We start from the raw sequence: 25,789 nt of genomic DNA on the forward strand, positions 1-25,789 counted from the left end.
GACAAAAAGCAAGGATACAAGTAATTGAAACAAGGAATAACTTAACAAAATGATGTCTACTTAAATATCCAGGAAAATCAAGTAAAAGTTAGAAATAAGAGCTAAGATAACTATCTGAATATAGTACTTAAAAATTAGTAATCTTATTTTAAAAATAAATTAAGAAAAAGGTGAAAAATTTTTGAACAGGTGCAAGAACATCATACCACTTAATTGTAATTAGCATATAAAATACAGCTCACCTTCCTAATAAAGTAGCAGCAAGTTAATATTTTTGCCTATCAGATTCAAATACAAAATATTATTTGTAGCTGCAGTAAATATATATAAATAGGGAACTTAACTAAATGAAATTCAGCACATATACACAGTGAAGTATTCCAAACTCTGGGGTGTATTTTCAGTCTATGTAAACAGTTAACTTAGAAAATATCTGCTTACCTGTTCGTTCAGATATAGGAAGACTGTAAAGGGACTTTCTTGTTAGAGTGCACTAAAGCACAGGATGGACATGAATGCCTCAACTTCTGGAAAGTTTTTGTTGATAATTAAAAACTAAATTTGACTAAGCTGGTCATTCAGATTGATAATGCACCAACATGGCCTTTTATTTTATTTTATTTTATTGTGAAAGAGTTGAAGACAAAGCAAGAGATTTTCACTTCTTGCCCGCTGTTTCTCAGATTTGTATAATGTAATGGTTGTAGCTTAAGTAAATGAGGCTTTGGATACTGTAAATACCAGGTGCATTTGGCCCTAAATTCCATAAGTACTATAATTTTGAGTTCAGAGTTTATTAAGGAAATGGGCTGGTTGTAGGGGTGACACCAAAATCGGAAGGGAATGTAACATGGTTCAAGTAATGTATTATCCTAGCCTTTATCTGATGGCATATGTTACTACATCTCATTTCTGTGTGAAATTGTTTTCTTTCATCCTTTTAAAGCCAGCTGAATGCAGTTAAGCCAAACTACTAGTTAGCATAAGGAAATAGAGTTTTTCTCTTGGCTTGGGTCCGCTCCTTTGTTAGGTTGCCTTAAGAACTACTTACTTTTTTGGTAGATGGTCTTGGGATCTGCTTTTCCCCCCACGTGGAAATAGTTTACATGTTTGACTGTCAAACATTTTATCTGGGATTTCTGTTAATATTTGTCTTAGGTCTTTCTTGTAGCCATCGATCTATTGAGAAGCCTAGTAGAGACTTTAAGACATGTGTTGGTACAACACACAGGCAACTTTTATTTATGAATGTCTTAAAAAAGATTCACCAGAAGTATCTTCCTTCTCTCTTCAAAAAAATAAGCTTTTCCCAATTATAAAAACAGGTATTGTAGAAAATTTGGAGAAATTTAGGAAGTTTAATTTTTAAGAATTTATTTGGGATCTTTCCTTTCTCAATGCTCTTATAGCCAACTTAGAAATTTATGTATACAATGATGAAAGAACAGGACTATCATTTTGGGTTATTTGGTTTCTTTGTATGTTTTATTTAAGGTGAGTTAAACGTTTTATAAGGAAATGCTGTTATTATAGGCAGGTTTGAAACCAAAGCCAATATTCTGTGTTACAGTGGAAAGAAACAGTGATCTAGAGTTCTCTGACCTACCTTCAAGTCCAGGATCTACCAGTAAGCTAGCTTTCAAATCTTTGGAAAATGATGGATTATTTAATAAAATGCCATGGCTAGTAATGTTTGGTATATTGACAGATGGGAGCTACATTTTCTATCTCTATGTTTATATAAGTTACAAAGAGATTCTGAATGTTTACAGTGTGCCAAGCACTAGGTTAGACACTTCGGGATAATTGAAAGTCCCTGTGGCCAGGACTCTTACCTGGCCCTGGTTGGCTAGTTCACTGTACATGTGTGGGCAATACGATGTTTTTGACTCTATATAAAAGAGCTCCGCCCAGTGCTCTGGGTGACATGGTGGCACAGCTGTAAGGGCAGGAGAGCAGAGCAGAGCCTGGGGGTGGTGTCAGCACTGAGGACAGAGGCCCAGAGGATGGCTGTGCAGGTAGAGAGGCCCAGAGGCAGAGACCGCTTGCTACATGCAGATGCGCACTCTGAGTAAACAGAATTTTAGTGATTGACCTGCCACCGTGGAAATAAAGTTGGGTATAACCCTTTCATCCCAAGAACATTCTACTGTTATTTCTTTGGTCACATTGTATCCATAGTGAACTTGCCCAGGGCTGAAACCCATTGGCAAGACAACACTAAACATTCATAAATATATTTCTCAAACAGACTTTACAAAGTGGACATTGCTTTCCTCATTTTATATATGAAGAACTTGACTGTGACCAATTAGCCAAATGTTGAAGTAAAACAAAAGATCGCTAAAAGAAAACAAGAATACTTTAGTCTGGGCTTGGAAGAAGGAAGGCTTTTTAAAGTATGACAAACCAGGGAGCCATGAAGAAGGTTGGCTATTTTTTTTTTTAAACTGCTATAATTTAAGTTTAGTAAAAAACGAAAATTTAAAAAGATAAAACAAGAACATTAAAAAAAAGGCAGTTAGGAGGAGCATAATGCTTAAAAAGCTCACCAGTGATGAAAGTGTTCTAATGTTAAACTGTGATGACGATTGTACAGTTGTGTGAATATACCAAAGTGCACTTAATTGTGTACTTTAAATGGTCAATTGTGTGGTGTGTAAATTACATAGCAATAAAGATGTTTAAAAAAATCACTAAAATCAATAAGAAAAAGCCAACTTTTTGTAAAAAGGGGCAAACAATATAAACATATAATGTATGTAAGAAATATAAATTGTCAGTGGTCAGTGGGAAAAGGATAATACCTAGTGTTAGCAAGGCTTTGGGGAAGTAGGTACCTGTGGTGTTTCTGGGAGTATAAATTGAACAGATTTTTCATGGATGATAGGCATGTTCCTTTCATTCACCCAGCTTATGGGATTTAGATTCTGGATATACTTCCACATATGTACAAGGAGTACAAAGGTGTTTTATGGCAGTAGTATTTAAATTGGAAAAGAAAAAGGGGGAGGAACCAAGTATCTAAATGTGCATACCATACTTAAGTGGCTAATACTATATGGTGGTATACTCAAAATCTGAACAAATACATAGCAGATTTGTTAACCACAGTGGTTATTTTGGGGGGATGAGACAGTAGAGTGACTTAACTGCTTGCATTTTATTTTCTTCTGTTATTTTAGAATAAATGACTTTTTTAATAATTAAAGTGAAAGAGAAAGTTGAAAATATCCTACCACCTAGTAATAATAATCATTACTTACATTTGATGAACATCATTCCAGTTACTTTCAATGCATTTATGCAGGTAGAGTTATAAATTTTAAATTAAATTTGTTGCATTCTACTGAAAAAAGGCACCAAAACAACTAAGGTACTACTGAAAACATTATTGAACTGTAGGTAAATATTTCTACAAGGAGAGATGAATTCCTAAAAGAGTCCTAAGAGTTGAGAGAGAAAAATTGTAAAAATCTCTAAATAGTTTTGAGTCTTTTTTTCATAGACTCCATTGACTTTATTGATAACCCATATAAGGGAATAAACACATACGTGTATCTCCTTCCCTCTCTTCTCTTCACTTTTCCTGACCTTTTTTTTTAGGGGCCGGGGTGGAACTGGTTTCACATTTTCAAGATTAATAATATATTCATGAGTTGTTTAGGTCTATTTACGTGTTCACCTGCGGTAAGTATACTGGTCACCTGACTTTGGTTTTTCTATTACAGAATTCTTTGATTCATTTCCCAGCAGTTGCCTTCCGTCCCCGCCCACGCCACCCCCCAAAATAGCACTTAAGTCAAGTTCACAATACTTGGGAATACTTATTACCATCCTCTTTCCGCCTCATATTGTTCATGTTACACACTTTTCCTCAGAATTCTGTGGTTATTCATTACTGTGTTGAGTGTTGTGAGAAGTCTGAGGATAATGTGATTCTGTCTGCCTATCTACATTTGACTTGCTTTTTTCCTGCTTGGCTGCCCATTATATTGTTTATCTTTAAAGCTTGATACCTCCCATTTGATAGATGTTTTTTGGTGGTGGTTGTTCTATACCAGTTTTTTCCTCTGTTGTGGAGTATGTTCTTAGTCTGCATAATTTAGTTATTATAGGAGTTTTATATATTTAAGACATTTTTATATTCTAATCTCTTGAGGAATACCGATTACACTTAATGTAAGTCTTCTTTTCTCTCTTTTACTATGTAACCGTTCATGTTTTCATTTCATTCATTTTCATGATTTCTTGAAGTTAGGACCATGATTTCTTTTTAGTTGTGGTTTTTACTTAAAAGGAAATTTTTTTTTCTTGATAAAGTAATCCCTCTCTTTGTTGTTCTTCTTTTCTTTCAGCCTGCTTTTAAGGTCTGTGTTGCCTTATAATGTCTTTCAGTTTTTTTAAAAAGATCATATTTCTGTAATTTTTTTGACACTATTTTTCTGAAGTCTTCCTGGGTTTTTGTATGTATTATTAAGTGGTTAAAGTAAATTGGAGTGGAGATTCAAGAACCTCATAGTCTTGCTAGGTTTTTTATTGTGAGGCTTTTCCTGCGATTGATAGTAAGGAGATGTAAACTTCACTTTGAGGTTGCTGAATCCTTGGGAGTAGGTGAATGCAAAGAAAAAGAATTTCCTGTATTGTTATGTGAAGTGGAGTAACTTTAGTTTTACTGTGCAAAAACAAGTAGATAAGTAGATATGAGCTTAACAAACCCATTTTTGAAAGTTTTATGCCCAGAGAACATAATTTGAGCAATACTTAAGAAAATTAGGATGAAGTAAGGCAATTAATGATTCTCACCATCACTTGGTGGCAGTAGTAATAGACACTTCCATTCACCTATCCTGAAGGTGGTCTACCCTGTCATGCCTGCTGAGGCCCACTTGTATCCTGCGTGATGTGGTTGAGGGTAAAAGGAAAGTTGAGAACCACTGCTATAAAGTATTAGAGGGGAAATTGTCTAGAGACCAACAGGTATGTAAGCTTAAAAATAAGACTTCGAATGGAGAAAACAGTACACTACAAATTGAATAAGTTTAAACCAAAAAGGAAATTTGACCTTAACCAAATGTATAGAAAGGCAGGAGTGGTACCAGGTGTGAGAAACTAGAATTCTGTTAGGATCTCTCTTCCCATTACTTACTTTGGCTTACACAATTCCACTTTGGCTTCATTTTCCCATATCAGCTTTCTCCTTGAGATTTGAACTGTGGCTTTTGGCAGCTCTCAGGCTTTTATAGCACAGCTTCCTCATGGATTGGGACTTTCCTACAATTCCAACTAGAATGAACAATCCTCTGGAAGATCTCACTCTATTTGCTTGAGTCAGTATTCATTCTTGGAGAAGAAGAAATTTCCTCTATCCCTCAAGGTTCTTCTCACTGGTCTAATAATCAAATTGACAGAAGACAGATTAACAGGGGAAAAAAACCAAAGTATAATCACGTACGTCTAGGGAAGTCATAGACACAGGTTCCAAAGACAGGGGCAATAAGGTACTATCATCCTGAGCCAATGAGAAAAAGGAGTAAGGGTCTGGGACTTAAAAGGAAAAGGGAAGTAATTTACAGGAGTAAATGATAAACAAAATACTTGATGGGCCACACAGAAACATGGGACACAGAAATGTTGACAGATTTAACCACATCTGTCCCTGTCTAGCACCCCTAGTTTACATAATAATGCAGCGATAGTGATAGCTCCTTCAGGAGCAGTTCCTCTATCTAAATTCTTATGAAGTTGGTGCGGTTGGGGGTCAGTATCTTGCTGAGTTCTTTGGGCCTTGTTGCTTTTTCAGTTCAAAGTAATCTGCCTGTACAGCATTCACTCATTCTTATGGTAGGGGTATGGGGACCTTGTTTGACAGCTCCCACTAGAAACATAGTTGGGTGTGGTATTTGGGGGTGGGTAATACAACAAGAGATATTTGCCCTCAAGATTCTAAAGAATGTTATGTTCTGTTTTTTAATGAGTAATTTTAAAGGAAGAAAACAGACATTTGTGGTACTCTGGTTGGACAGTCTTTTGCATATACAGTATCTCTCATCTGTCTCGTAGTACTGTCATGGGTTTTATCATACTTTACTGATGAGGAATATGAGACTCAAAAAAGAAGAAAAAAAGTGATTTGTTGAAGATGGTAAAGGCTAGTGAGAGTTGCCATTCAAACCCAGGTCTGACTGACTCTGTACCCAAATATGGTCCAAATATGGGAAGTGTAATTCGAAAGTTCCCCCCAGTCTTGCTATCAAATTTATTTCTAAAAAATAGGTGCGATCACAAAATAGGCTGAAGTTTATATAAAGCTTGTAGCTTCAAGGTATATCAGTTTCTTGCTGTGAGGGATCCTGCTTTAGCAAATCGTAGCAGAGATGTATGATGCTACTATCTTTAAGCACAAGCAACAACATATTTAGGACTTAATGTTGAAGAATCCTTAGATAACGTGTTTGAAGAGGGTATGAGCATGGTGAAATATTGCAGGTAGCAGAGCTTCCTTAAAGTGTTATTTTAGGAATGTCCAGAATTGTGCTGAGCAAATTCTTTCAGGAACATATTGGCAAAATCTTTGCAAGATAGGACCTCTGACTTGTTTTGCTGTTTGCTCCATATTTCTCATGTTGTTGAAGCTTGGTGAAAGAAATTCATAGTGGGTCGAAACGTGTGTTAGGAAATCTGCTGGCCATAGGCCTACCCCCTGGCATGGTATGAAGAAAGAAAATTACACCTTTAAGCAAACTCAAAGATTCTGTAAATATAAAATTAATGCATCATAAAATGTATAAAGGAAATATAAATAAACCTTTGCAAGTTTGTTGATCCATTACTTTGTCAGTATTGATTAATTAATGGAAGCTTGGAGGAAAGGAATGCTTTCTGTTAATTTTGGTGACTTGCTTGGTTTGTGGTGCTTTATGCTTAAAATTAATGTGGTAATTTAGCCCTTTGGTAGTAAAGCCAAAATTATTTTGACAAACCATCTCAATACTTAGGAGGAGTAATTATATAGTGTCCGGATAAAAGGTTCTATCTGTGATTTCTAAAGTTCAGAATGAAACCAGTGTAAAACAGTCATTTTACAGAAATGCACCTTATAGCCAGCTGTGTGTTACATAAATAAACCTGACAGGAATGTACATTCCCTGGCGCAGGAAACCACAACCACCCAGACACAAAGGAAAACCAGTGCAGGGCTATAAATACCAATTTGTATCTGGCCTTTTAGCAGTTAGACGTAGTCAGCCATTGGTCTTAGCAAAGTATATTTACAGTTCAAGTAGCTTATTTTATTAATAGCCAGGTATGAATTGACATATAGTTGGATCTTTGAATGTTGTTATTCTGAGACCTATTTTTGCTGAGGCTCAGTGAAGGTTTATTTTTACCCAATTGACAAAATATTGTAAAGCATTATTTTAGACTACAGTAAACTGCCTTCTCATCATGATTTTTGAAAAATTTTATTGAGAAAAAGTTTAAACATACAACAATACCAAAACAGACTGATAGGTTTAAATGTAGATAGACTGATAGGTTAGATAGGTGCATGTACTTACCTAACCGCAGCAGTTTTTAGGTCACAGCCAGTCGTGTTTTATCTCTCTGTGCCTGTCTATTATGACAAACATCATCATCATTTGTCTGTAAATATTTCAGTGTGTGTCTCTCTGAGAAAAGGGGGTAGAAAACCAACCATGCTCTGAAGGGCCCTGGTTTCTTTGTGGTCAGTCATATTTGGAGCAATAATCTGGGCACTTAGGGTTGCTCATTGCTACAGGGTTATTCATTATTTCTATACCTTTTCAGTTCACAGAGCTCAGCATTTTTAAAGCCATATCATAACTTCATACTGACATTTTCAAATTCAGGACTATAGGGTTTTCCTTTTCATATGCTGTCCCATTCTCTTTGATTTAGTCTTATTCCTGAATAATAACTCACAGCAAGCCTGCTCATGCATTATTTCCCATTATGTATACCTACCCAAATGATTTTCTCAAGGACACTTTCTTGACCTCGGTTTCCTTTTTATTCATGGTTTGTAGACCCTCTGGCCCACAGTGATTTACAGATTCACAGCATTGCATACGCCACTGTCATTTAACAATTATGTGGCACTCCAGGATTTACTGAGTTTTAAAAATTGAAATATGCCCACAGAAAACTGCTTAAATATTATGTACAGCATGCCATTACCAGCACCCCTTTCATGCTTCCTCCCAAATACTACTCTCCTTTCTGCCTTCCAAAAAAAGAAAGAAAAAAAAAGAACTAGTGTCCTGATTTGAAATAACTATTAATTAGGTTTACCTACTTTGGAACCTTAAAGTTTTGTTTTAGCATTCATGACTTGGGAGAAAGAGATCTTTCTTTTTAGCTCTTTCTAAATCTAATTGTGGCCAAGTAGTGTTCAGAAAAGGTCTTCATCTTTATCACATTCAAAATTTCTTTCTACTACCTTAGGAATATAAATAGAAACCCAAGCACAGGCGCTTCTTGGTTTTGTGTTTCTTAGCTGTTTTTGTTTTCCAACTGATGTGTGCTTTGCATGTTTCCCCTTTCGAGTTTTTTGTATTAGGGATATTAGATTTTTTTACCTATTTTGTTGGAGATATTCTCTCCCAGTCTTTCATTTGCATTTAAACTTTATTGCTATACTGGATTTAAAATATTTTGTGTAGTATAATCTGACAGTTGAGTTCTGTGTCCTTTTACACCCAAGATTAATTATGTTTAAAAAATTTGTTTTCTTTTAGCTTTCTTTAGTTTCTCCTTTTAGTTTGATTTTTTATATCTGTAATCCACCTCGGTTTGAATGTAGTGTGAGGAATTCCCAACAACATATAAATGTAGATAGGATGTTTAAACTTATTTCTTTGGCCTTTCTCATTAAAAAAACCTGCTTGAATTTCATCTACCTATGACCCTCTACACTTTTCACCCACAGATAAAGTTCAAACTTCCATAGTTTCCAAAGGCTCTTTGCTATCCAGCTTCTGACATTCTCTGTAGCTTCAACTGAATCCCCACCTGTCGTTCCAGGGCGGAAAGATGTTCCTGGCCCTGCGACTCCCGGATGAAACCAGTGAAACTGAAGTAGCTCAAGGGAAAGGATAGGTTGGGAGAAACCATTTTTGTTTTTTTTTAATTGCTCACAGCTTGCTCAAATTCGCTAGTTAGGCCCGGCCGGTCTGTCTCCTCAGGCTGCCGCTCTCGCTCCGCCGCCTCGGGTGCTCTCTCTACTTCCTGCGCGCTCCTTCTGCAAGGAACTCCATTGGCGGGTCCTTGGTGACTGGCAGACACCAAACCAATTAGTACCAGGAAGGGAGGGGAGGAGAGAATGGCCATTATCTTTCTACCCCTTGCCCGACTCCCGCAGCTATAAACAACTATTGATATGTAAATGATAAGGCCAGGTGGGAGATTCTGAAAATTCTGCAGTTTACTCCACACACCCCAATACTTTTATTCTAGCTATATACTGATCTCTGTATTTCAAGTTTTTGTATATGCTCATGTTTCTAAACCTTGTTACCCCCCTCCCACCCCCACCCCTCGGCCAAATCCTTTTGTCTTATTTTAGGTGTCTCTTTTCAGAAGCCTTTTCTGTCTCTTAATGATTATAATGTGCCCTTCTTTTGTGCCCCTCCAATTCCTCTACTTATATTGGAGCATTTACTACATATTGTAATAGCCTGTTTATTTCTCTGGGAGTTACGAGCTGGTATAGTCAAGTATCAGGTGATGCAATGCAGATTAATGATTATGGTAGTGCAGACTAAAAGTATAATTAGTAGGAATTTAGCAGAAGTCAAAAGAAGACTACTTGGTAAATTATTCCAGGAAGGCTTCATGGAAGATGATAGTACTTGAACTGGACCTTGCAGGAGGCGTTCATAAAGGTATGGTAATGATCTGCCATTATAGATAGATAATACTTGTTAAATACTGTGGATCTTGACAGATGTGGTTCCATGCTAGTGGCAAAAGCTATGACAGGTGAGATGTTGGGTATTCTTCAACATTGCTTTTGCATTACTTAATATGAAACAAGCAGTGTATACAGTAACTCCTGTAGAAGAAAAGTGTGGAAAAAGTGTACAAAAGACTTAAGAACTTGAGTGTGTTGACAAAAATGAGAAGCAATGATATACTTTATGGGAAAGGTAAGGACATTTTCAAGGGTAATTTTGACCATTTATGCTAATTTCAGGTCTTACCCATCTGATCTATAAAACTTCATTGGACTTCTGATGGAAAATGTAGCAGTTGTGTGATTCTGGATAAATTATAGAATCTTCCAAAGACTCTTGCATATACAGTGTTGGGGAAAATGATCTAATTATGTGTTCATCTGGAAAAAACACACTCAGTGTAGAAAATTAGTGCCCATATTGCAGTTGTGTGTGCTCTGCTCTATCCCTCAATTGACAGTAAAAGCAGACGTTTCAGCTCTTTTCCAGTATGTCTGCAACATATATGACATGCAGTATTTAAATGCATAAACAAAATAACAAGATTGAAATGCAATCCCTATCCAAATGTCTTTGCATTTTCAGTACCTTACCCTTTTTTTATAGCATAGAATAGCTATTTAAAAGTAAAATGTCATTTCTTGTGTTTTGAAATAACAGTATTGATTTAAAACTAATAAAAGTCTACTTTGCCCATTAGGCAAAAATATTAGACTTAAAAAAAATTTCCCCTCAAATTTTGAGAGAAGCAGCCATTTATGTTTAAATGTAAAAATCTTTCATTTTTGATGCTCTCTGTGTTTCACTGGCATGTTGGGGTGTTTAAATCCTAGTTGTTGAACACTACATATGATTCCTCAAAAAGTTAGTATCCTCTTCTCAGTTACTAACATACTTTGTTCAATCTTTTATAATAAAAGCACTCTGAGTTGTATCACACCTACTTCTATCATTAGAATGACCTCCTTGAGGATGATGGCAGGAGATAAATGGGAATTACAAACCTGTTCAGACTCCCAGCAAGTCCTTTCTGAACTGCTTTCCTCTAGCCTGTTTTGTTTCCACTTGTCGTTTTGAGCCAATCAGTACACACACTAACATGATTATGGTAATGGCTTCAGAGATGTATATGTATATCACTGTACTACATCAGATTATATAATTAAAAATGTGCAGTTCACTAAACTTCAATTATACCTTATTAAAGCTGTCTTAAGAAAATCCTTATATGATACTCACCATCAATAGGTCCTTACTTTATTAAGCCCTGTCTCTTAAGGAAGCATTCAGACTTTCTCTTTACCTGTTCCTTTAGTCTCCTGTTGGCCTGTGTCCCACCACCTCACTAGTCCTTTACCTCTGTTTTTTTTTTTTTGTCCCCAGCCCTCCATGGTCCTCATCCATGCCAGCACACTCTTGGAAGAGAAAAATTTCACGATGTCACTGCCATTCCTGTAGACTCTAGCTGTCATTCTTAAGCCACTCCTGTGTACTAGAAGCTGTAGCCAGCGGAGGGATCAGCACACCAGACAGGATACATAGCCTCTGCTCTCTCCATGCTCGGAGTCTGATGGGCCATACATGAACACCAACTGTAGATCTGTATCCTCAAGATTAGAGAGGACTTGTCAGGTAGAGTCAGATACTAGTGTAAATGAAGGTTGGTTAAGCTCAGGAAATGCCTGTGAAAATATATTAGGCACTCTGTTAGTGTTTCTGAAAGTGCACCCTAAAAACACAGCAGAAGAATTACCAGAAGTGCTGGTTTGATTTCCCTCTGAACCAGAATCTCTAGGGGTTGGGCCTGGATATCAGCTTTTTGACAAGCTATCTGTACATTATACCTCTATACCCATCAAAGGGCTACCTAGAATGGTAAGAACCTAGTAGGAAACCAGGGTACAAGTTTAAACGGACAGTAGACGCTGGTTTCTGGATAGTTTGCTTTATCCATTGTTTCCTTGTGTTACAGAAATGGAAATGTGTTGGCCATCAGGTAGCATTTTGCTAATGGAGCCAGGTATATCCATTTAATAATACAGAATTTGTAACATATATTCAAGTTTTTTCATTTTTCTGTTGGGTAAAAATGTGCTAAAAGTCTTGATCAGTTTTTTCTTTTTCCACAGAACTTAACAAAAATCCAGTGGAAGGCTTTTCAGCAGGCTTAATAGATGATAATGATCTCTACCGATGGGAAGTCCTTATTATTGGTCCTCCAGACACGCTTTAGTAAGTATAATGGAACTGTTATCAAAATAAAGATCTTTAATTAATTGGAATGTAAACAATTATGGCAAACTGAAGTGAAATTATTTTTGAGAGAGTACTCAAAATGGCTGTGTTTAGTATTTGTACCGAAAGGTCATGTCTAGGCTTTTTGTGTTCTGCTTGAAACTCTCATGTGTAAAATCTGTTGCTTTCTTAAGTATATAATAGTTTCAGAAGTTCAGGTATTCTTGATACCTGGAATAAGTTTATTACAGAAAAGCTATCTTTAATGTGATGTTTTATATAAATAATACCTTGTATTGCAGATACTGGATTAATTGGGGCAGGTTAGGAGAAAGCAAAATGCTTTACTCAAATATTTTGCTCTCCTCCATTTCCTTGTGCTTACTGTGCCTTGCCCTGCAAAAGGAACATTACAAATTTAAAGGCAATGCTTTATCATTCTTAATACTTTATCAGTTTAATTAAAGCATAATATTATATCTGGGAGATTTTCATATATAATAGTGTGTGTGTGTATATATATATATATATATATATAAAGTATCTTAAGCAGGTTGGAAAGAGCTTTCAAGATCATCAGTGTGAGTGACAGTTCTTTATTTGGCCCTCCACAGAAAACTGGTCAAAACCAAGGGGTTCTGACCTTATACTAATATTCACCTTTTCCCAGATTATTAGTGATTTGTATAGTTAATCACTATTAACGATGTAAAGATAGACAACAGAACAATCCAAGAGCAATAGAAAAAGAGACGGAATTTTCTTAAAATATTTTATGTAATACATTTTTAGAAAGACCACAGTCTTATCTTCTGCTTTGAGTGTTTGCAGACTAACTTAAACTTACTAAGATTTATTGTTCTATAGGATGGATCATGACTACCTGAAGTTAGTGTGACTGGTACAAGTTCCATATTTTTTTATAGAAGTGGGGGTTTGGGAAAAAATGCAGCAACCTTCTCAAAGCCATTACAACCAAGGGACAGCAGGGACAGATCTACATATGAGTTTCTTGGGGACTATACTTAATCCAGTGGTGATCAAGTAGTTTCATTGTAGGTGTTTTAAGATGATAACTCCTTCCCCCCCTATAAAATACCTGATGGAAAAGAAAATTCATGGCTATTTCTATACCAGAGCAAACTGGTATATGATATACAGAGTTGAGCTGTAGTGTAGATTTCTGTGTTTTCTATAGCTTGAACAAAATGATACGTGTTTTGTCACAACTATTGCCAATCAGAATTTTTGCTGATATATTTCCCAGTGATAGGTTTACATTGGTAATTCTTGAAAACTAACTCAGTTTAGTCAGGACTTTCTGCAGTGTTAGTTTGGAAGATAAGCTAGTAGCCATCCCAAAGATGTTCCCTGACAACCATAATACTGTTTGAAAGCAAATTTATTACCAAATTTCACATATAAGAACCATATATACAGCCTGGTTTATGAGGCTAATGAAGTTCAGATCCGTTCTTCTAGGATTTTTAATCAAAACACATTGCATGAAAGTTAACTAGGGGAGACACTGATATTCCAGTGACAAAATCTTGTTACTCTTATGGTTGATATGATGAGATAAATTCTTCTAGTGTCTGAATAGAGGACTGATTAGGCATCTAGAGTTGAGCTCCATTTCTAAGAACCTCAAAGAATTCTTAGACTTTTTCCATGCAGTGGTGGCAAGTATCTCTCAAAATTTCTACTGGTCCATGTACATATATTGTGTACCTCCAGTTTCACCAGAAAGAACTTTTTAATACTTACTAATTAACAGGCCATTCTTTCCACCAATAAAAAACTATTTCTGGCCTTCAGTATACATTTAAACAGTGCTGGCTCTTGATCTGAGATATGGATGGCAGAAGCATATGTGGCAGCTACTCTGGAATGTGGACTTACTGATGCGACAACAAGTGGCCACTTCTGCATTGTCCCTTCCTGATGCGAGCGCCGGTGGCACCTGGGCTGTAGTTTATTCTCAGTGCCACACGTACTTCAAGCATCCTGTGAGTAATCAAACCTTAATTCAGTTGATAGACATTATAATAATTATCCCAAATTACCTGGATATTAATCCTTTTTATTAATGACCTTTTCTAAAATTCATGTGCTGGAAGTTACAAAATTATTTTTAAAGCCTTCAAAAAAGAGGTTTAAGCTTTATTAAGATCTACTGAGTCGAGGATATCATTTCTGGCCATTTCTTACAATAGTTGCAAAAATAAAGCACTACACTGGCATTTAAACTACTCATTTATTTAGTTCTCAAATGTTTTTTTGAGCACTCTCATACTAAATGCTGGGAACATGATCTTGAATGAGGTGATAGTCATTGCTCCTGAAGAGGTTGCACTTTAGTTGGCAAAACAGATCATTTCATAGTAATTTAATAAACTTTGATGATAGCCACAATGGCAGTGGGCATGGGGTATTACAGGAACTCATTGGGTGGATTTTGAATGTGTCTGGTCATTTTTCCCAGAGGAAGAGATGTCTAAAGTGGGAACTGAAGAGTTAGTATCTATATTAGTTTGTAGGCTTTTGGCTACAAACAACAAAAATCTGATTGTAACTGGCTTAGAAAGTGAGGGAATTTATCGTCCTGACATAAGTAGCAAAATGGCTACAAGTTTTGAGCATTTCAGAATATCACTCCAAGGAAGAAGAGAGGGTAATTTCTTCTTGTGTTTTATGTATTTCATATGTAGAATGAAATGTAGAAATCTCCCCTCACCCCCACCCCCAGAAGCTCTCCAGCAGACCCTGCCTCTTGTCTCCTTTGTCAGAGTTGAGTGACTTGAGTTTCTTTACCTAGTAATTGCCAGGATGAATGGGATTGCCACAGTTGGTTTAGATTAATTATTCTGGGATGGAAGAGATTTAGGGCTGTCAACAGCTAGATTGAGAATTAACTAGACAGATATTCTCTGGCAGTGAGAGGTGGGGGGTTAAGTGGAAGGGAAGCTAGGATTAAGCACTTCTTAGGTGGGAAAATTGTGTATATATGGGCCTAGAAAATAATGGATGGGAACAAGGGTGTGGCAACTGAGTAAAGTGAGTATAAATTGAAAATGAAGTTGGATAGGGAGCTAAGGGGCTAGTTGAGGTTTATAAACACTGTTGAAGAGTTTGGATTTATCTTTTGTCTGGAACAGAACATAACCATTAAGGAATTTGACAGCAGGAGTTAACTAGTTAAGTTTACGTTTTAGAATGTGTATCAAATTACTGAGTATCATAACTTTGTGTTTATGGTTTTTATTTTCCTTCAGCTCACTTGTATTTTATTTCTACAACAAAAAGTATGTTCTTAGCAATGTTACAGAAAAATTTTGTCTGGTGTAAAAAAAAGGACTGGGAGTTGGGTTGACGTGGCAGTAAGTGAGGAGATGATGAGCCTTTGCTCAGTGGATACAGAGACAGCACAGGTTCCTAGGGCAAGACCCTGAGAAAAGCAGAGGAAATTAGCCAGAAAGGTATAGAGGAAAAGGCTTTATTTAAGGTATCTAAAATGCTACCAAGAATAAAGTATCAAGAATCGAGTTTGCTGATACAATAGTAAGGAAATTACTGGGTTTTTTTGGTAGTTATTTTAGTGGAGTGAAAAGGCTAGGGGCCATATTGTTGTTTGAGGAACGCTATTTGTCATGAATACATAGACTGCCCTTAAATGGAAATAACTGCCTATGAAGAGAAACAGAGGCTGATGATGATGGGGAGGGGATTATGGAATTGAAAGTAAGTTGATGTAGGCGTAGATGGTACCCAAACCTGTGATTGAATTCACCACTTAATACTTAGCTCATATATGTAATGAAAGAATTAATACTAAAGTTCTTTAAAAGTTGGTATGTTACTTAATGGGGGCATCATCAGCCCCCATTTGGTCACTAGAGGGCACTCCAAGTGCTATATGATCTGTGTAATCAACAACATATATTCAACATTACTTTATTTGAGACTGATAATAGCCGTGAGTGTTTAGTCATTATTTTTATCTTTACAGAGTATTAAATTTTTATTATTGCTCTGTCCATTAATTAATCTTGCCAGTGCTGTTAAGACTGTATTCTTAAGGCTGTCTTTCTGTGAAAGACATTCTGAAGCTGGGGCATTATACCTGCTGTTTTCAGACTACTGATTATCAAGTAGTGTGGACAGCCAGAGAAAGTTGAGGAGACCCATATATCATCGTGTAATTATAAATTTTGTAAGTTTGTGTTAGTGAATGATGAATGTATACCTTCTTTTATCTTTTATTCTGTTTTTCTTCAGTTACTAAATGGCCAGTCTGTCCAAGAAGTAAACTTAATTTTGTTTCTTACCACTGGCAATGGTGTGAAATTATGTTGGAAAATCTTAAGATTACACCTATTTTATAGTATGGCCTTACCTTGAGGGGTGGATTTAGAAAATGAAGAGCTGGCTAACCAAACTTTCTAATTAATATACTTTTACAGTACCAAAGTTCTTTTATAGTTTTAAGACTTAGAGACACAAGCCATATATTCTATAACAAAATTTTAGAGGTAATGAGTCTTGTGCCTGCATCTCAGAAACAGGATCAATGGCAATGCCATGCCATTTATCATTTACTGTTTAAGAAAATGGGCTTTGGGGACTTTTTCCATTTAGCTCCTGACTACCACTTTTAAGAGTTGTGTGACTTAGAACAATTAAATTTCATTTTAGCTGTTTCGTTTCTAGGGTAAAAATCCTATGCCTTGGAAGTATTCAGAATGTTTAATGTTTTATTTCTTGTAATAGCAAAAGATGGAAGCCACTGAATATCTTAAGAGTGTAATGGATTAATTGTGAAATGTAGCAGGTAAGATGAATGAACAAGAGACAGATTATCTACAGGAAAATATATAAAAGAACAATGTTGAATAAAATTTCAGACAGCAGCATACACAAGTATATCATTAAAGTAAATATGGCAGAATATAGGATCAGATCCTTGTAAGATTTTTGTGATTTAATTCAAAAACAGAAAGGAAGCCTCATAGAAGAAACTTGAACTAAGCTAGATTCCTCAACCATTTCAACTGAAACTGTTGTTGCATACCTCTTTTTTAATGTCATGCTAGTAATTACACTATTAGTATCTGATGAAGAGAATAGAAAATGGAAGGGGAGATTTTTTAATTCCATTTTTATCACAGTAGCATCTTTGTATATTTGAAACATAGTGACTGTGAGACATATTAATGTTTAGTTAGTCTATAATGTCTTGTACCTGTGGGTTTTTAAGTTCTTCTCTGCTGATGTGGCTGTTCACTAGAAGTCCACATCCACAAGTTGGAACTACTGAGCTAGTCTTTTAAAAAAAATAGGTAGGATATCCCAGGTAAAGGAGAAGTTAAGGAGTCTACCTATAGGAGAAAAACAATAAGGAATAGCATGGTTCAGAATGGGTGAGGGCAGCAGACAGTGAAAACTGTGTGCTTTTAAACTTCTTAGGATAATCCTGCTAATTAAATTTGATATTTTAAAGATTGAAAGTAACTAAGGAAATTTTTAATGATAAAGATTCCAGTCACCTAATACAAAGCTTTTAAGTGGATCTAATCAATCAGAGTAGGAAAGCTAACAATATTGAGGAAAATGTCCTTACCAGTAGAATAAGGTGCATGGGCTTTGTGGCAGCTGTTTTGATGTCCTTTTAGATTCTTGGCTATTCTCTGAATTTCTGGCTTTCAAACTTTTTTTTGTTTCACAACCCGTAATTGGAAATATTTTATATCATACCCAGAGTATACTCGTGTATACATTTTAGTGAATAGAAATGTGTATGTAGATAATGTAACTGAAACAAACTACTTGTTAGAAGGGCTTGTATTTTCTAGTCTGTTTTTACTTGTTTAAAAAGAAAACTGGTTAGTGACTCACTCAATGGATTTTGCATCCTCAGTTTGAAAAAGTAGTCTATATAATTAGTATTTCCTAAGGCCAGCTTTGGCCCTGACTTATTAGACAGTTGGGGTTAACATAGCCTGAGAAGACAGATTCATCTCTTATCAAAGGTGTAAGGTACTCTTCACGACAGCTATTCCATCCAGTCTCTATTTCTCTGGAATCTTAATATTTTTTCCCCTTCCATAGATAATCTTATAAATTCTGAAAATAAAAGCTGTAAGGCACAGATAAAATTTGTCATTTTTCTTCCTTTCTATTCCTGGATATCTGTACTGCATTCACTCTTGTTTTTCTTCTTGCATAAAAGGAAAAGATGCTATTTCTTTTTCTTGGTTAGGCCCTTTATTACCCTTATTTTCTTTCTTTCTTCTGATTTCGCAGTTATTTCTTTTCTTAGTATCTCTAGTCTTTCTGCCAGCACCCTCCCATTTCCTTGCAAACAAATTAGGTTTTTTCTTTTCTGTTAAAGCGTTTGTGTGCCATCTCCCCATCTATTTGCCATCTTCTTTAGTTGTTCAACTTAACCAAATTGTCCTGTTCATAATATGCTTGTCCTTACTACCCCATTCCTTCTTTAATCCTTTGCAGTCTTTTTCTTACTGCTTTTACCTAAATTGTATTAACAATGTTACTTTTTCTACTCAGAGTACAGTGGATTTTCCTGAATATTCAGAAGTATTTGGTATTAGTGATCTACCTTTCTCCTATTTTTAAGCACACTGCACCCCTTCCCACCTTATTTATGTGATCACAAAAAGGCAATAAAAATTAATAGTTGCTTGTGGTTAAAATTCAAGCTATATTGGAATGTACAAAGCAAAGTAAAAGATCCCATAATTCTGTGCTATATCGTTAACAGCTGTTATGCCTTGTTACAATGTTTTCAGACATTTTTCTCTCTGTATACAACATGCCCTTGTTTTTTTTTTCCCTTTAAGACAAACGGGCTTATTCTATAGATACTTGTGGTTTTTAAAGTTTATTTAACAATAGATTGCTCATTCATATCATTCCATTACTTATTATTTCTACTTTTCTTGATATTTTCCTTGGCACTAAAATGGTGTCATGAAACCAGTGACCTTTAATATCTTGTTCTCCATTGTATTCTTTTACATAGAACAGTGCTGCCTGCAAATAATCAATGTATATTTGTTTAATGAATTGAGAATTCCATTTCTCACTGATCTGAAACAAACACAATCATATGACCCTGTTCTGATGGACTGTATATTAAACAATAAAAGAATCAAATGTGCAGATTGCTGTTGCAGTAAAGAAATGAAAAGAGATCAGTGCGACAGAGGGACACAGTGGCTAGTTAAGATTGGATAGACAGGTAAAATCTTTCTCAAGTGGTAACATTTAAGCTGAGTTCTGAATGATGACAGGGGGAAGAGGTTGTTTCAGAGGAAACCGCTAGTACCAAGGACACAAGGCAGGAATTCTAAGTCACTTTTGCCCCTAAGGCTGGCTTGATCTCATTGGTTTTCATTGTTTGCGTATTGAACTCATTTGGTGGTTTTGACATTCTTCAAGAACAGTTCCTAAGTAAGTGGCGGTGCTCTGTAACTAATCTAATATAGCAGTCACGAGTCACATGTGGCTATTAAAATTAAATTTGAAATTCAATTCCTCAGTTGCACTAGCCATATTTCAAGTGGCTAGTGGCTGCCTATGGATAGTGTGAATATAAAACCTTGCCCATGTGCAGAAAGGTCTGCTACACAGTACTACTTTGGAAAGTCACTAGAATATAAACTCCTTGAGAGACTGTTATACTCCTAGTCTCTGACATAAAGGCTGAATAAATATTTGTTAAATGATGAGATGAATAAATGGGTGAATGAATGGATGAGGAAGATAAGCACACCGGTTCCCAGACAGGGAACAAAATGGCATAAGCTCTGAGATGAGAAAGAGTTTGATGTGTTTGAGGAACGGGAAGAAGGCTAGCTGGAACAAAGGGAAGAGTGATACTTTGAGATCTATCTACATAAAGAAACTGGCAACTTGACCCTATAGGCAATGTTCAACCTGCTGAATTTTGTTTTAAGCACAATGGAAAATGATAGAAAGGGTTGTAGCCCAGCAATAATGTGATCTGATCTGGATGCCTTTTTTAAAGCTATTTCTTATATTTAACTAGCTTCTTTAGAGTTTAATGTGGTACATATGATAGTTTATTAAACTGAGTATTTTAGTAGTAAGTTAACTACTAAATCCAGATTGTTTTTTTATTTACTTTATTTATAGGATTAGCACCAGCATTCTTGTTTTAGGTTTCTTTTAATAATTGTCTACTTAGAAGAAAGAACTTAGGTAAAACTTGTTTTCGTTCTTTTTTCCAGTGAAGGTGGTGTTTTTAAGGCTCATCTCACTTTCCCAAAAGATTATCCCCTCCGACCTCCTAAAATGAAGTTCATTACAGAAATCTGGCACCCAAATGGTGAGTTTATCTAGTTTTACTTTTGTTTTTGCAAGTATGGTAGCCAGTCACTAAAGTTTTCATGGTTAACAGAAAAGATGTAGTTCTCAATGAAATTGCTTAGAAGTCTCAAAAGTTCATTGTGTCATTGTACCCATGGCCTTGTATTAGAAGCGAAGGAGTGACAGATTATATTTTTAAAGCATTAATTTTTTACTTAGTTTTCAACTCTTTTTGAGACTCATCATGTACCAGACTAGATCAAGGTTGGCAGGTAAAGCACAACATTAATAGAACTCTTAAATTGAGGAGATAATTTCCAAGGTATTGAGTGACTTCTTGGCTATTATAAAGAGCATAGAAGTAATTAAACCTGGACTTTTAAATTTATATTTTCTCATCTTAGATCTTAGACCATAGGCAACTCTTCACTTTTCATCTGTATTCTTAGCTGCAAAAAAAGAATGTCCCACCTACCTCATTAGCTGACTGATAGGGTTAAATGAGATAAATAAAATCCTGTATGTTTCCACCTTTGGAAGCCACCTAGTACTGCTGTGCATGAAATGGTGTAACATGGACTCCTTTACCCAAAGGTATGATACCATTTAAAATCCATTTTGTGAGCCAGAGATTAGGCTACATAAACTGTTTATAGCAGTGTCTGAACATTGGGCCTTATTTGTCTGATAGAGCTTGGGAGCCTTTCTTTTTTAAGTATTTTGACATCAGTTGTCTTTTTAGATTACTATAATTTGCATTCTGCTTTTCATAGATAAGACACTTTTGGTTACAAGGAAGAGAAACTCTTACATAAAGTTTAAGCAAAAACCAATGAGAGAGTAATGGATGAATGAATAAATTAGGACTTTATTCCAAGGATATGGAATACATATTAGAACTCAGTGGATTGAAAAACAGACGGGTCTTAAGAGAGACTAGAACTGGTGAATGGAAAACTTGGGAACCAAGACAACCACCATATTTCATAGCCTCTAAGAGACCAGTGATCACGAAAAATACATGGTTATTTTTTGTACCAGTTAGAAGGGAGAAAAATATCTCGAACAGTTGATTTGTGGGAGAATGCATTAATGGAAGTCCCACATGATGTATGGATGCATAAATTGATGATACTTGCCTCTTGGTGCTTTGACATTTCTTTCATCTCTCCTAGGCTTTCGGCAGTTTCTCCTGCCTTCGCTTGAATTACTTGATGTGTAATAGGCAGTTTTTTACACCTATTTCAAAAGAAGATGTAACAAAGTTTCTTAATTGAATGTTGGCTCCACCACAAATTAGATGTGTAACTCTAGGCAAAGCCTCTTTGAGCCTTTGTTTCTCTATCTGAGAGTAGCAGGAGTGCATATGTAAGCCACACCTGGGACTTCCTTAGGGGGAAGGACAGCAGTGGTCTAGGTAGTTGAAGAGGACAACTGATGAAATGAGGGTTTTTTCATTTTTGTTTTTAAGGTTGAAGAGACATTTTGTCTTGCAGGCTGTAAGAGAAAATAGCATTAGTGAAATAATTAAGACTTGATTTGAGAGAAGGGGATAGGTTGTGAAGAAAAGGGTACCTAAGAAAGGAGGTGATGGGGCGAGGATGGCAAGTAGATAAAGTGTTAGACTTCAGAAGGAGTGAAAAGTCGTCCTGAAGTAAGAATGAGAGGAAGAGTGAGCATTTGAGTATCTGCTAGGCACTGGAGATGTAAAGATGTTAATGAGTTACCTCTTTTTATAAGGGTATTGTGGTCCATATAAGGGAAAGGTGGCCATGCAAGCTTAAGAGTGAAACAGGGATGACAGTGATGTGTGGTGAGTGTGTGGTGGTAGCATGGAAGAGCAAGTCAGGATGATTCTCAGAGAATAGGATTCTTGAACAGATTTTTGAATATGTAAATGCATGGCTTGAACTTTGTTCTTTAGGCTGTGGGGACTAGTTAAATTAATGAGTTTTAAAACTGTATAGTATAGTAGGTTCATCTTGTCTATATTTTCTTCTAGAAAGATGACACTTGTGGAGGAAGGATTGGAAGGGGAAGCCAGACTGATAGCTGGGAGGTGGAGGATTTATCAGTGGTTACAGTGAGAGGCAGTGAAGGCTTGAATGAAGAGTAGTGGCAGGAAGGAAAATTAAATTGTTCTCACTTGTTGGCTACCAGAGGTAGATGGTAATGGAATTTAAAATTGGTAGACCATTTACAAAATAATTACATAATCAAAATCACAGTGAGATACCACTTTATACCCACTAGGATGGCTATAATAAAAAAGACTGATCATAGACAAGTGTTGGTGAGGACATAGAGAAATTAGAACCCTTGTACACTACCGGTAAGAATGTAAAATGGTGCAGCCACTTTGGAAAACAGTCTGGCAGTTCCTCAGAAGGGTGTATACACAGTTACCTAATAACCCAGCAGTCCCACTCCTACATATATAATCAAGAAAATTGAAAATGTTGTATGTCCATAAGATACTTGTACAAAAATATTCATAACAGCATTATTTATAATAGCCAAAAAGAAACAACTCAAATGTATTAATCAGTTGATGAGGAAAAAAACAAAATGTATTATATCCATATAATGAAATGCAGTATTGACACACACTACAACATGGGTGAACCTTGAAACATACGCTGAGTGGATGAAACCAGTCACAAAAGACCACGTAGTGAATGCTTGTGTAACATGTCCAGAAGAGGCAAGTCTGGAGAGAAAGAGAGCAGGTTAGTGGTTGCCTAGGGCTCTGGGGAATGTTGGGATGAAATGGGGATTGATTTAATGGGTTTCCTTTTTGGGGTGGTGAATTTCAATCTAAATAAATCTAATTAAGTCAATCTAAAGCTGATTTAAAGCTAATTGTGCTGATGGTTGCACAACTCTAAACATTACAGAAGCCATTAAATTGTGCACTTTAAAAATAGGAATATTTCAGTGACGCTCTAAAAATTGTTATAGGGTAAAGGTTAGCTTTGTGTGGCTTAGATGCATTCAGTTTGGACTTGTTTTTCTTGAAGTACATTTACCATATACAGTTAGATAATTAGGTAAAACCTAGTTCAAAGCTTCACAGTGAGCTCGGGGCCTTGGAAGTTATTGGCATCAAGATCAAATCATCAAGTACACCTTAAACTTCAACAGTGTTATGTATGAATTAAATCTCAACAAAGCTGTAGGGGAAAACATAATGTGTAACATTGTAAAATAATGATTGAGTTAATTTATCAAGGTAAAAGATGATTAATGTTGGAAATTAGGATAACATCAAAAGTCAGACCAAGGAAGAGGAAAGCTAGAAAGTGACTGAGGGAATGGCTCAAGAACCAGGGAAAAGAAGTGTGTCACAGAAGGTAAGGGAAGAAAACGTGTCCAGGAAGGTATCTACAACATCAGTTGTCTTGGCCCAGAAGGGTTAACTTTAAAAGTACCCAGAAGAATATGTGCTCACATTCCACTTTGTGAGAGCAATCATAGCATCCCAATTTGAGGCAGAAGCCAGTTTATAGTGAGGTAAAAAAGAAAATGCCCAAGTAGTGAGAGAATTGAGAAGAGGAAGATGGAATCACATTTTCATAGTTTAGATACGCAGCTTTAAGGGAAAGGAGATCGCTTGAAGGGTATGCATGGTTCAGATGGTTTCGTTTTAAGATGGAAGAAGGAATTGTGTTTTCAGTAATTGATGCTGACAGTGTTGGCTAGCTATGTATGGGGAAATTGATTTAGAAGTTTTCTTCATACCAAATAGCAAAGTCAATTAAAGCTCTGAATGGAAAAAGAAGTTAAAAGTAGTTAAAAAAGATGAATATCGATCATTTGTTAGTGTTAGGAATAAGAATTTTCTAGTCAAAAGTAAATACTGGAAGAGTAAAAAGAGGAGAGTGAAGAGAAAAAGCAACTAAGTGTAATATAGATTCTTAAATGGATCTTGTGTCAAATAATGAGGCCAGTTATAAAGAAACAGCATTGAAATGAGAGGAAAAAGTAACAGGCAAAAACTAAATGGGGAAAATTGAGGAAGTGGTTTGGTGAGAAAAAACTAAACACTGAGTACATGAGTGGGTAAAGGGTGAGAACAGACATTTCACAAAAAAGGACTTAAGTATAGTTTCTATACATGGGAAACTTCCACTCCCAAAAGCATTGAGAAAAGTTAATTAAACTAGATTCTACATGTGAAATTTAAAAATTACCAATAAAGAAAAATCTGCTGAGTGAACAGGTGATGAAATTGTCACCTTGTATTGCTAATGGCAATATACATTTTAAAGTGTAATTTGGTAAGGTGTTAAGCCTAAAATCCTCTCATTCTGAAAAATTAAACTGTTTGAAATGACACAGGTTAAAAAATTTAAAGATGCTAGATTAATGATAATTCTTAAAAAGGAAAGTGGATTTTAAATTGATTGTCTCATATAATCCTATACAAATATTTAATATCCTTTGTTCAAAGAAAATGACTTGGAAAAAAACCTTATCTGTGTAAAAAGTGAGGAAAATATCTTAATAATGTATAAGCATTTCATATTGAACTTTATAGTGCTGTTACAAGCTTGTTGTTGTTACTCTTGCCTCTTGATCTAGTATTCCATTTTAGTTAATAGATTTTAAGGTGATGGTGCCTTGGGAAGAGGAACCTTAATTATAGAGAAGCTCATATGTATGACATTGAAGGCACACAGGCCTTGTCTGTCCCATTCACTGCTGTCCCCTGGGTCAGATGGTGCGGACACGCACACTGTACATTCAAGTAATATTTGTTATAGAGCACTAATACATAAAACTTCTTTCTGGTTGCCTGGAGTTTGTAACAGCATCCCCCTGAAGTTATGAGATGAAAAATAAGCTTTAAAATTATTATCTGTCATAAATATGTTAGACTTTAGGTGGAAAATAGGATATACATAGTACAATATGCATACATATTGCCATTGGTTTTACAAGATTTGGAACTTTTGTTGAAAAAAATTTTGAACACCAAAATATTGTATACTCCTCCTTTTTTCTAACATTTCCAACTAAGTATGCTTTTTTTGGGCAGTGGGGAAATTTTTACTATAAAATATAAGTGAATGATACAATTTTGATAGTTTTACTAATGAGTTACTTGAGTGATATAAAATGAATTAGTAGATTAAGAGTTCACCCTTCTTTTGATTAACACTTCGTGGCTTGGATTTTAAAATAGTTTTATAGAAAAGAGACCTCATGAATGTCATTTA

General features: G+C 35.8%; 1 protein-coding gene across 2 annotated transcripts in view; it reads left to right on the top strand.

The window, feature by feature from the left end:
• Window positions 1–25,789, top strand: part of UBE2G1 (ubiquitin conjugating enzyme E2 G1) — a 140,707-nt gene that overhangs the window by 78,956 nt on the left and 35,962 nt on the right. Inside the window, exons 2-4 of one of the 2 annotated variants that reach the window (XM_057501012.1) lie at window positions 11,953–12,000; window positions 12,110–12,212; window positions 20,489–20,586. In XM_057501012.1, coding sequence (XP_057356995.1) covers window positions 11,953–12,000; window positions 12,110–12,212; window positions 20,489–20,586 — 249 coding nt within the window. The remainder of the gene's footprint in view (window positions 1–11,952; window positions 12,001–12,109; window positions 12,213–20,488; window positions 20,587–25,789) is intronic. The other variant, XM_057501013.1, reaches the window with a different exon arrangement.

This window comes from Manis pentadactyla, chromosome 4, assembly GCF_030020395.1.
Source record: "Manis pentadactyla isolate mManPen7 chromosome 4, mManPen7.hap1, whole genome shotgun sequence".
Taxonomy (NCBI): domain Eukaryota; kingdom Metazoa; phylum Chordata; class Mammalia; order Pholidota; family Manidae; genus Manis; species Manis pentadactyla.